Source organism: Sipha flava, unplaced genomic scaffold (genome assembly GCF_003268045.1).
Source record: "Sipha flava isolate LNK unplaced genomic scaffold, YSA_version1 574_pilon_pilon, whole genome shotgun sequence".
Classification (NCBI taxonomy): domain Eukaryota; kingdom Metazoa; phylum Arthropoda; class Insecta; order Hemiptera; family Aphididae; genus Sipha; species Sipha flava.
Genome location: NW_020273554.1, coordinates 15,628 through 26,973, shown reverse-complemented (window position 1 = coordinate 26,973; position 11,346 = coordinate 15,628). Strand labels below are relative to the sequence as shown.

General features: G+C 33.7%; 2 protein-coding genes across 2 annotated transcripts; one reads left to right on the top strand and one right to left on the bottom strand.

Annotated features, from left to right (window-relative positions):
* Window positions 1–8,242: 8,242 nt before the first annotated feature.
* LOC112691206 lies at window positions 8,243–8,656 on the bottom strand. The gene has a single exon (XM_025565356.1). The coding sequence runs from the start codon at window positions 8,654–8,656 to the stop codon at window positions 8,243–8,245; it is 414 nt and encodes a 137-aa protein (XP_025421141.1).
* A 1,131-nt stretch (window positions 8,657–9,787) lies between these two features.
* On the top strand, window positions 9,788–10,896 carry LOC112691205 (zinc finger protein 761-like). Its single transcript, XM_025565355.1, has 3 exons — window positions 9,788–9,927; window positions 10,232–10,383; window positions 10,544–10,896. The coding sequence occupies exons 1-3, from the start codon at window positions 9,788–9,790 to the stop codon at window positions 10,894–10,896; spliced, it is 645 nt and encodes a 214-aa protein (XP_025421140.1).
* Window positions 10,897–11,346: the final 450 nt, after the last annotated feature.

Below are 11,346 nucleotides of genomic sequence, written 5' to 3'. Positions count from 1 at the left end.
TTTCCACAGCGATCCGTTTGAGGGAGAGAGAGATTGGAGATGGGTAGCATATGAATGATTTCTGTGTTTTTTAAGAGTTGATTTAAGTTTGTTGGAGTAATAGTTGTATCGTTGCTTATCGATTGGGTTTAAGCCTGATGAGCTCTTCTATTTCTGGTGTAACATTTATGTTGTGATTTTCTTGAGCTGGATAAGAGGTGTTAGATGCTTGGATGGTGTCTTGAATATTCTTTGTAAGGATGTTTACTGCATTGTCAATATCATCTGAGTTTTTTAAACTTATATTAAGAGAGGAGAGAGTTGACATTGTATTACGGAACTTGTTCCAGTCTGTTCGGGTCTTAGTGTGCGGGTTGAAGTCGATGGAGGCTCGTATTTTGAGGATGACCGGAGTGTGGTCAGAGGCTGGATCGTTTATGTTTGTGATATTAGTATGAATGTGATTTGGTAGGTTGGAAAGGAAGAAATCAAGGAAGTCAGGATGTCTGTTTGTATGAGTTGGCCAATAGGTGGGAGAGGCTGGAGAAATAATTTTGGAACGTTTGTTTGAGATAAAGTTGTGCAATGTGCGACCTCTTGTGTTCGTTGAACGGCTTCCCCAGGCTTCGTGCTTAGCGTTGAAATCAGCGCCGATGATATAAGTGTTGTTAAGTGATCGAAGATATAGGGCTAAACTATCTGCAGGGAATTGGCAGCTGGGGTGGAAGTAAGCAGATATTATTGAAGTAGGTATGGAATTTATATTTACAGATGTAGCGGCTAGTTGCATGTTTTGATTAGATTTCGGAGGAAAAGGAGAGTGTGGGATTTTGGAAGAAATTAGAAGAGCAGCACCGGCGTGGGCTGAATCGTCAGGATGATTTGCTTGAAGGCAGTCGTATCCATATATTTTGAATTTTGAGTTTGAGGTGAGATGAGACTCCGTAATGAGGGCAATATCTACATTGTTTTCTTTTAGGGCGATTTGAAGTTCATTTTTATTATTTGAGATTCCATTAGCATTCCAAAGAAGAATGGTTAGAGTGGATAGTTTATTGGCGGCCATTGGTATTTATGAGTTTGTCAATGAGTGTTGTGAGTAGTGAGATTAATGGATTGATTAATGATCTAAATTCATTTATAAAAGAGAAGAGTTGTTCGTTAATATTGTTTGAGGCAGGGTGGGTGGGGGAAGGCGAATTCTGCGGGAGATTTGTACGTTCATTGATTTTCGGGAGGGGAGGAAAGTCAGTCTGGCTTGGTTTTTGAATGTTGGAAGAAGTGGTTGGTTCTTGAGAAATTGAAGTATTCTTACGCCAGGGATTAGAATGTTGGAGCTTTCGTGATTTGACAATGCCCTTATGGACAATACAACCTTTATAGTTTGCTGGGTGCGGGCCACTACATAAGGCACATTTGGCAGGTTCACTACTATTTTTTAGACATAAAGACGAGTCATGCAGATCGCCACAGCGAACGCACCGAGGTTGGTGGCTGCAGTATGTACGTGTGTGGCCATAAGATTGGCATCGGAGGCATTGTGGAATGTCTTTTTTGGGGTACGGAGCTTCGACTTTAATTTTTGTGAAGCAGAGTGAGGTTAGTTTAAAGATTGCAGAATTGGCTGAATCAGGCTCTAAATCAATAAAAAATATTGGGAGGGGCAATTTTGATTGTCTATGACGTGCATTATTTATATTTCTTGCTTGGAAGCCTAGAGCTAAGAGTTCACTTTTTATGAATGAGATATCTGTTGATGGGTGAAGATTTTTAATCACTACTCTGTAAGGTTTATCTTCTTTGTTCTGAAAGGAGTGGTGGGGAACTTCGTTTTCTCTAAGGTATTTTACAATGGCTCTGTAAGAATCCGAGTTGAACGTTTGTAATCTCAAGACTTTGGAAGTAGCTTTACACTCAAAACGAGAGAACTTGGTTAGTTCGTTAATTTTAATAACAAACTTATTGAAATTTAGCTCCGATTCTATGAATATAGGCGGCGGGTTTGGAGAAACGGTTATGGTAGATGTCTGCGGTTGTTCGGTAGGTGACTGTGGTTGTTTAGTCACTTCCATGACAAATTGCGTATCGTCTTCAGAGGGGGCTAAAGGAGAGAAACGATTTGCGGAGGTGAAAATGCTCGTGTCTTTTTTCGAAAGTGGAGATGTGGCGTGACCAGGAGATCTTACGCGTTTGACTGGGTTTGAAGAGACTGTTTGCCAGTCTTGTTCATTGTCTGAGAAGTCTGATGGAGAGAGGTCGCCCGTTTGGTTTGGTAATGATGTTGGTATTTTTAACTTTGGTGGCGTTTTATTAATTTTAGTTTCATTATTGGTTTTGAGTTTTGGACTTTTGGGATTACTATTACGAGAATTCATAATGAAGTAGATAAGGTATCGAAGTAGTTTAAACTGTTTGTTTAAAGTTTTTGTTTTTCCTACTGCCAATCAAACAATTTACAAATTCGCAAACCGGTATTTTTGGAATATAAGTTGTCATTGTATCCTCGTTTACAGAATGGGATGAGGCATTTGTAAACCATATTGAAAAATTATTAAAATAATATTATACCTATTATAGAATACAAATATAAATCATTAAAAATTCAAAACTAGGAATAGTTGGAAAATCAAATAACAGCTGATGTTTAATAATCGTAAACCCATATTATACATAGATCTTTTATGGTATGCACAGTTATTTTTATATCGTGCGTCAATTATCATAACGCTGCCAGCGCCCTCTATCACGGTCACAGATATGTATAATAATTAAATACCCGACTCGATCGATTCCTATATACAACAACATTATTAAATTATGATGCCCGACGCCATTTGCAACTTTGACAATGCTTACAAATTCTTATAATTTTTTAATTGCTTTGATACCATGCATCGTGATACAAATATTTCATAATATACTCAAAATATAATTATTTTTTCATAAACTTAATTTAATTACAAGTATACTTATATAGTTATACATTATTAAACCATGATTGATGGATGGACCAGTTAAGTTCAACTCATTTAACATCGTACATTTTCAGGACGATTTTCTGTAAGCCTAAAAATATAAGTTTAAATCGAAGAATCTGTGAATATGAATTAGGGGACTTGATTGTAGCTGCCTATTTCAAAATGTGGTTCAATTGATTTGATATTGAAAATAACCCGGCGCCTCCACCAATATGTAACGTGGTCGGGAATGACCAGTTAAATATATGATATTCAGGGAAGGTTTTCTAGTCCTTGTGAATATATTATACCGTAGCTCGGGAGCATAAAAGGAAAGATCTTGATATTACAAATAAATGTAGATTGATTTAGTTTAGTTATTATTATTTAATATACATATAGAAATAAGACTTATGGACTATGGACTACATCAAGACAATATGGAGTTCAGCTACATCGGAAGAACGTCGTGGCAGAATTGCCTCGACTTAATGTAATATCGTAAACATGTAAATTAACGTGATGTCTACTCAGCAATATCCATATTACATGAGTAGACATTAATAATATGCAACAATCGTTACATTACCTCCCTCCTTTTTGAACTTACATCTATACAATTTATTCTAATTTTTTTTTTTTTCAAATATAAAAACATGAGTAAGTGAACACTGTATGTGTGATTTGTTGATGATGGTCCGATTGATGTGAAATTAAGATGAATGATTCTTCCTTAACTTTGTTCGTCGATTTGTTCCACCATTTAGTTGTGAAGACGGTATGACCGACTTATGATTTTAAGGATGAGGAGAAAATTACCTCACCGCGAACTCCTGGCTGATGTTCACAGTTAACAACATCAAACTCTGCAGTTTCTCCGTCATCACGTTGATGAAACCATAGACGCATTTGGACCGTCGATTGTCTATTTGTTTTTATAGTTGCTCACTTACCCTTTTTTACAATATTTGGACTTATAGCATAATTTTAATACAAAATTTTTTTAAATGGTTCCATTCAACTCATTTTTTTTTAAACACACAAAAAAAAATAGCTACAATTTTTCGACATATTATTTTAAACAATATTTTGAATAAATATTCTCTTTTTTTTTTATTACAATTTTGTCATTTAACATAATGTTTTGATACTTTATAATAGTAAAAATAAATTTAAATATATTCCTTTTAACTATTTTTTTAAACACAAAATAATTAGCTTTTACGAATTTATCATCCAAACAAAAAAAAAAATACATACACTTTTTTGACATTGTTTTAAACAATATTTTGGATAAATATTCTCTCCTTTTTTTTTTTTTACAATTTTTTCATTTAACATAATTAACATAATGTTTTGATACTTTACAAAAAAAATAAATTAATATTGTCTTTTACAAATTTATCATTTAAACAGGTACATACAAATAAATATACAATTCTTTTTTTTTAAAAAAATATTTTCATTCAAAAAAAAAATTAATTGACATGATCTTTAACAAAAAATTATTTTTTTTTACAAATTAATCGACAAGATTATTTGATATATATATTTTAAAAAAAAAAAAAAAAAAATTATGTACACATTTTCGTTTAACATACTTTTTTTCTTTTCTTTTATTTTTTTTAAACCCTTTTTTTTTAATAATAAAAATTAATAATTAAATTTTTTATAAATTATACATTCAAAATTTTTTTTTATTTTGGTTATAAATTTGATATGGTTCATGTTACGTTTGTTTTACACCATTCTGCCCTCATGCCTTACTCTCTGGTTGTGAAGGACGTTACTGTTAATTTTTAATGTGCACTGTGCTTTGATTTGTTTTATTAATAAATATATGATTACAGAACTAACTATTACGGAAATTACGTATAACCCATATTGGTGTAGTGCTGTGTTTGCAACGGAAAAATCGTCATTCGATTGTTTCTCAATATCGTTTAACAACGAATCTAAATTACGCGTAGTCACTTGTAAATTTTTTAAATTCGGTGTCTTGAGTTTCGAAAATATAGGGGAGTAATTAAAAGTTGTCAGTTTTTTAATTTTTTCAGATATTTCCTGTAGGCTGATAAGATTAATTTCCGGGTAAAAATTCGTAAAAATAATATGGTTAATTTCATTTGTTAGTATAAAATTGTTATAGTTGTATATAGGACGCAATCGGGAGGTGTTGTTATAATACCCACCCTTTGCAAAATGTGTATTGATGTTAATAATACACAATATCGTGCATACTATAGCACTTGAACTAGCACTTGAAAACTATAATATTTTATGTTATCCAATACTTTCGTTGGTTTTAGATGACTCAATGGATTGGACGTCGTATTAAGTCGCCATAAGCACTGGCTGGATTATTTTCTCGTGCTTACTGACAATGGTCCCACAAATATGTCCAACCAAAGCGTGCTACGGTTGCTCCACTAATCCACATTATTACTGGATCGATGTTGTTTTTCTACACAATTAACTACGGCAAAATAATCCGTGGACATAATTACAAACATCACTAATGTTCGACTAATAATCGAACTACTTTGTTTATATAATGAATTAAAATAATGTCACAGCCGCATGTGTTATAAATATATTAAAAATATTTGTATACGCACAAAAACCAATAATATATTTTTTCAAAAAAAAACTACTAAAATATGCCAAAAAACCACAAATATAAACTCACTACGTGATAGAACTCATTATTAGTTCACCTAGCTATAAATAGTATAAACAGAAGAAATAGAAAAAAGTATGTAATTTCTATAACTTCTGGTCCTTAGTCTTAAACAAGCTCAAATCTAGTATATATATATATATATATAATTAAAATAACTGAATTGAAAAATAAAGATTGACAATGTGTATGGAAAAACCCGATAAACCTACTTAAATATCAAGAAGATAATTTCTTTTGATTTTATTTTGAATAGGCTAAATTTGTTTAGTATGTCCAACAAATATGCATTAAAAACCAACAAAATGACCCAATAATACTAAAAATGTTATAATAATGAAAAAATATCGAAATATGGAAAAAAATGCAAAATAAAATTTGTCGTTTTAAAAACCGTCGTTACATTAAACGAATTATGTTCTTAGAAAGCATTGTGTATGATCAACCAAAATAATATGCACTTTTCATTGAAATCCGGGTCCTAATTATAACTGTGTCTGTGTACGAGTCATTAAGACATAAACCAAGAAATAAGATATAAAAATACATCATCGCGGCAGGTCGCCTTCATCGAAAATTTCCAGGAAAAGAATAACTATAACATTGCTAAAAATAAAATAAAACGAAATCCAAATATAACGTTTAAATGAAGACATTTCACAGAATAACGAAGGGCTTAGGTCAGTTCTCCTCATTGATAAGAGATAAAAATGAAGTTTCCAAATTCATTGATGACAACGTTCAAAAGAAAAATTCTCTCCAATCCAACCTCTACAGTGTCATTTACATAATAACAAAAAAATCCCTGAATTTCAAATTTATTTATTTTCAAATTCAAATTTCAAAACCAATGTTTTTGAAAAAATTAAAAACCGGTCTGTTGTTCCATATATGAATGATCACAAAATATTATAGCTTGAAACTTAATATAGTTAATAGTTCGTAATAAATTACATACGAGGCAAAAATAAATGATTGCGGGGTGTCGCGGCTAACGACAAGTTTTTATTTAAAAGTAAATTGTATCTTTTATTGTAAGACGTTGTAGTTTTTTTTTTTTTTTTTATTTGCTTCTAGTAAAAACTATGACAGCTCGACACTTAAAGATAACACAGTTAGACATTAACATAAGAAAAACAATAAAAGGTGACAATTGACAAAAATTATAAGTATATAAAAAAAAAAAAATTACATTGTATCAATATGGATGCTTGGATAATAGTGTGAGAAAAAAGTATAAATAACTTAAAGTGCAAAGCCAGCTTACAATAAGAAAGTAATTATTTGATTAATGACCATATCAGATTGGGTGTTAAGTATTGAAGGAAGATGAGATGAGACATTAGAAGATTTTAAGTAATTGAACAGTGAAAACGTTTAATATAAAGTGAAGTACTGTCAAATAATAAATAAGAAATGTCACAGACGCTTTCGGTTAAGTGTAGTGTACAAAGGGGAGAATTATTTAACCCAAGTTTATATGCATGATCAGGGAGGAGCGAATGGCCCAAACGAAGGCGGTAAAACGGACTAACCTGGGTAGGTCTAAATTAAAAAACCAAGTTTTTTTTATTAGAGATTGGGGGGGACAATAGATTTATATTTGGAAGCAAAGTTAGCCGATTATTCCAGTAGTTGGACCAAGGACAGGTAATGTGATAATGTAGTAAAGGAGTAAAATCAGTCCAAGGTAATTTAGCAAGAGGAGGAAGAATAGTATTGGAAGTAGATTTGGCGAGTCCGTCGGCCATTTCATTATCATGTATACTGACGTGTCCGGGGATCCATATAAGTTTAATTAGGCGATTGGACTGATTTAGAGAATATAAATATGATTTAATTTGAAAAACTAGAGGTGAAAGTTTAGAATTAAAGGAATTGGGTATAAGAGATTGTAAACATGACATAAAGTCGGTGGCGATTAGATAATTATTAGGAGCTAAGTTTGAGATAAAATGAAGAGCTTCGAGTATAGCGTAACACTCAGCAGTAAAGGAAGAGTAAGAAGGAGGTAAATTATTAGAGAAGGAAATATGAAGTTCAGGTATGTAGAAAGAATAACCGGCAGAAAGGGGAGAGACTGAGTCATCAGTATAAATGACGATGAAATTAGAAAATTTGAGAAGGAGGTAACTTGTAAAGGAATTATTGACAAGGGAATTAGGCATTAATTTAAGTTCAGTAACAGATAAATCAGAGAAATTAACAATTTGAACTGCAGGGGTAAAGAGAATAGAGTCGTAAGGATAATCGTAGAGTGGAAATTTATTTAAATTTATAACATATTGGTGGAGATTGGAAGGTTGTTGGCTGCAATAGAGAGGTCTGGCATTGATTTGGGTGTATAACGCCAGGTGACAAAAAGGGAATAGAAGATATCAAATATAATATGGTTAGAAAGAGCTAAAGATTTTAATATGAACTTTCCGGCAAGCCACCAACACCTGATGTTATAAAGAGGACAGATTGTCTCAACTTCGGGCCGGGGCTGGACCTTACGTATCCCATTATACAAGGTGCGGCAAAAAGAACTCCCTGATTAAGAAAACTAATAAAAACTAAACCAAGTGAAATATCAAAAAAAAAAAAATGTATTTATAAATCGTACATATAATGCCATTTTTTATTAATTATTTTTAAAAATAATATCAGTTAAATGGCCGCCCTCATTTTGGATACACTGATTGAGCCTTTCTCGGTAATTTTCTATAACTCTACGGGTCATTTCGGGCAGAATAGCAGCAATTTCCTGGGTTATTACTTCCTTCAGAGCTTCCAAAGTTTGTGGACGATGTTGGTACACTTGGGCTTTTAGATATCCCCAGAGAAAAAAATCACATGGGTTCAAATCTGGTGAACGTGGCGGCCATCCAATGTCACCTCGCAATGAGACGATATGCTCAGGAAACATTTCTCGCAGAATGCTGAGTGAACGATGAGCTGTGTGCGCTGTTGCACCATCTTGTTGAAACCACACATTTTGTTGTCCATACTCATGAAAAAAATCGTTCAATTTTGGCCGAAGAAAATGTTCAAGCATATTACAATAGCGATTAGAGGTCACTGTTACAGTAGCACCGTCTTCTTCAAAGAAGTACGGACCCCACACACCGGATGTGAACCGTAACAGGATACGTACATCCGTAACCGGATGTTAAACAGTAACCTTTGGACTATAGTGTGGTCGTTGGTGAAGTTCTTGAGGATTGTGTTCGGACCAATATCGAAAGTTTTGTTTATTTACCGTACCTGAAAGGTAAAAATGTGCCTCGTCCGTAAAAAGCAATACATCTGTTCGGGGAATATTCCGAAGAAGATCCCGACACAATGTTGTACGGGTTTCAAAATCTCTCGGGAAAAGTTTTTGAGTGACCATAATTTTGTAGGGGTGCATTTTAAGTTCTTGATGCAGAATTCTCTGAACACTGCGATCGGATAAGTGTAAAGCAGCCGCGTGTTTCCTTGCAGAACGCCGCGGAGATTGCATTTTCCAGTCCTGTTGCAGTCCGAGGTCGGCCCGTCGACTTTCTTTTTAGTGCAGAACTTGTTTGCCTAAAATTTTTTACCCAATTGTGTATTGTTTTGCTATCGGGAACGGGATCACGGCGATTGAGCGCGAACCGAATACGAAACGCACGCTGGGTCATTATCGGTGAACCGCCATTATTAATAAATTATTCGACAACAAACGCACGATGCTCTCCCGACCAAGCCATGATATATACTAAAAACAGCATCGATAAGGCTTTCTATCGATATAAATATCACTAATGTATCTCCACCCAAGCCCAAACTAAGACCTTATCAAACTAGGGAGTTCTTTCTGCCGCACCTTGTAGTTCTAAGACAAGACGTTTGGAGTGTATTTATTTTTTTCCAGTTGGAGTGAGTAGCCGAATTGAAGAGAAAGCAACCATAGTCTAATTTAGAACGAATGATAGAGCGATAGATGGATAACAAACAGGTAGGATGAGAACCCCACCACGTGCTAGATATAGTCCTGAGAAAATTAGCCCAACGGGATGTGATTGTAGAAAGCGAAGAGATGTGAGGTTTCCAACGTAGTTTTGTGTCTAACGTGATGCCTAGATAGGTAACGGTGGTATCAAAAGGTATAAGGTGATCATCAAGGTGAATGTTAGGGTGATTTGAATATCTGCGCCGAGTAAAAATGGCGGATTTGCATTTCTCAGGAGCAATTTCCAGAGATATGTTTGTTAAAAAAATGTTAAGATCAATGAAGGCTGCGTTTAGGAGTTCTATAGCGAGGGGAAGCGATTTATTTGATGAAAAAATGACCATATCATCAGCGTATATAAGGCATTTGTGACCACATCTCGAAAGACTATTAGCTACAATGCTCATGTATATATTAAACAGCAGCGCACTGAGGCAGCTCCCTTGAGGAAGACCTGTAAAAGTGGAACGAGCATTAGAAGAGCCGAAAGGTGAAGAGAATACAAGATTCCTTTTCTTGAAAAGAGAGAGTAAGATATTTCCAAATTTTGGAGGGGCGTTCAGAGAGATAATGTGATCGACGAGAATGTGAATATTAAAGTCAAACGCACCCCGTATATCTATGAAAGTAGTAACAAAAAATTCCTTATTGTTGAAGGAGTGATAGATATTTCCAACGAAGGTTGAGAGGCATTCCATGGTACCAGACAATAAGTAGTGACATTGACAATGATGATGAAAAAGAAGTCTATGTTGCACTAGTAGTAGAATTAAGTAGTTCTGACAATTATTACACCTTCGACATTGAAGGTAGCACTTTGATTTTTTTTACATATTTTATAAACCATAGGTACTTGATTTTATTTTTTTTTATTTAATACTAGTTGGTACCACAGATGAGGATAACGTTCTTAAATATGAGTATGAAAAATGTAAAATAATGTTTCGATTTTAAAGTTGGTTTAATCAGCACACTTCAACACAGCCAGCTTCCAGTGCAACTACTATCCTAAAGTTTTTAAAAGGAAAGATACTTTAGGAGAGCATATGTCTTGCCATGTTGGTGGTAGAGTTTTCAAATGCATCGCTTGCGTTAAGAAGTTTAGCGATAGGAGAAATCTCAGGGCTCACCAAAAGTTGATACATAATTCTGACCCGATTAAGTGGCCGAAATGTCAAAATATGTATGCTGATAATAGAAAATTAAGATATCACAATCTGTTGATGCATACAAACAAAAAATCTTTCCATTGTGAATGCAAAGCTTCATTTGCCGTGCCATCAATGCTTTCAAAACACCGAACGAAAATGGTAAAATATTGAAACCTCATTAAAACATTATAATGACACTTAACATTTTAAGCTATTATGTTTTTTTCAGAATCACCTAAGACCAAAATGAAGGATAATATAAATATGTTATATTTATATTACAATAAACTATTATATTATAATAAATTCATTATTTTTTAATAAAGTTTCAATTTATTACCATTTTTATACGATGAACATCGAGTTGACATGATAGGGGAAGTACTGCGTATGCCGCCCACCTAAGCAAAAAATCTAATAAAAACGACAATAATGGTCCAAGAACATCTGTTTATAACTCATTCGATAGATAAACTTGTTTTTCTTCTTTATGTTTAGGTTAAATGTGTTTAAAGTAATTCGATATTGAGCTATTCTAAATTTAGAAAAAAAGTTTTTGGGCGACAAAACCCCCCATGTCGGGTTTTCCCGTCCAGTGATCGGATTTTGCCGCCCACCCAT

Excerpts from the sequence above, each read along its gene's own strand:
- LOC112691206 (XM_025565356.1), bottom strand. The coding sequence starts at position 8,656 with ATGCTTGAACATTTTCTTCGGCCAAAATTGAACGATTTTTTTCATGAG.
- LOC112691205 (XM_025565355.1), top strand. The coding sequence starts at position 9,788 with ATGGCGGATTTGCATTTCTCAGGAGCAATTTCCAGAGATATGTTTGTT. Across the intron at positions 9,928-10,231 it reads AAAATGACCATATCATCAGC|GAGTGATAGATATTTCCAAC; the intron begins GTATATAAGGCA and ends TTATTGTTGAAG. Across the intron at positions 10,384-10,543 it reads TTACACCTTCGACATTGAAG|CACACTTCAACACAGCCAGC; the intron begins GTAGCACTTTGA and ends TGGTTTAATCAG.